Source organism: Microtus ochrogaster, linkage group LG8 (genome assembly GCF_000317375.1).
Source record: "Microtus ochrogaster isolate Prairie Vole_2 linkage group LG8, MicOch1.0, whole genome shotgun sequence".
NCBI classification, from domain to species: Eukaryota; Metazoa; Chordata; class Mammalia; order Rodentia; family Cricetidae; genus Microtus; species Microtus ochrogaster.
The window spans coordinates 21,201,839-21,202,865 of NC_022033.1; the positions used below are offsets into that span (position 1 = coordinate 21,201,839).

The 1,027-nt window shown below is 41.7% G+C and overlaps 1 protein-coding gene across 3 annotated transcripts in view; it reads left to right on the forward strand.

The window, feature by feature from the left end:
* The window catches only part of Dsn1 (DSN1 homolog, MIS12 kinetochore complex component), a 12,634-nt gene that overhangs the window by 6,445 nt on the left and 5,162 nt on the right, over window positions 1-1,027 (forward strand). For all 3 annotated transcript variants that reach the window (XM_026787204.1, XM_026787205.1, XM_013352098.2), the window contains one exon: window positions 142-232. In XM_026787204.1, coding sequence (XP_026643005.1) covers window positions 142-232 — 91 coding nt within the window. The remainder of the gene's footprint in view (window positions 1-141; window positions 233-1,027) is intronic.

Consider the following 1,027-nt stretch of genomic DNA (forward strand, 5'->3'; position numbering starts at 1 on the left):
GGCACATGACTGTTTTCTTGAATGAGAGGACGAGAATGGGATATGGGACCCTAGCCTTAGGAGCGCCTTAATATCTTTGTCATGAGCTCATTGTGAACATCTGTAGTCTTTTATTTTCTAACATAAATTTATCCTTTCTAGCGTCTTCTCTCTCTGAAGAATTGAAACGTTTTACAGACAAGCTGGAAAGTGATGGAACTCTACAGAAATGTTTTGTTGAAGATTCAGAAGAGTAAGAGCAATTCTCTTTGTGTCCTTACTTATAACTGAGCTTAAACTTGATTATAATTAAGCCATTGTTTACACAGTAAACATTTGTTCAACACCTATGTGCCAGCACACACTTATTATTTATTTTTGCTTTCTTGAGATAGGGTATCTGTAGTTCAGACTAGACTCAACCTTTTGGCAGTTCTTTTACTTCTACTTTCCAAATGCTGGGATTACAGGTGTGAGCTGCCATCCTTGGCTTGTACCAGGCTTTTTTTGATGATGAGGAAGGGGATATAGTGATCAAAGAGTCACATCCCTCTTGCACGTTTGTATTAGAGGAGATAATTCAGAGAAAATTCAATCTCAGCTAGCAATGAACCAGGAAATCAGCAAGTAGGATAGTGACGTTGGGAGCAGGAACCTTGCTAGAGTTTTGAGAGAAGGTCTGTAGTGGTTTCATGTTTGGACAGGAACACAAAGACCTGGGTAGTGAGAAGGAACAGCTGTGGAAAGATTTGGGGAGCCATTCCTCAGGTCTTTGATTGTCATGCAGTGTCAACTCTTATTCGAATGCTCTTTCCAAGCAAGAATATTAGCAGAATGTGCTGGCAAGAAGGCTTAGTGGGTAAATGTAAGTGCTCTTGCTGCACGAACTGATTATCTCGTTTCTATCCACACTTCCCTTGGAAGAATGCAAATCCATTGTTGAAAGTTGTCGGGGCTGGAGAGATAGCCCAGTGGTTAAGACCACTGACTGCTCTTCCAGAGGACCTGGGTTCAATTCCCAGCACCCACATGGCAGCTCACAACTGTC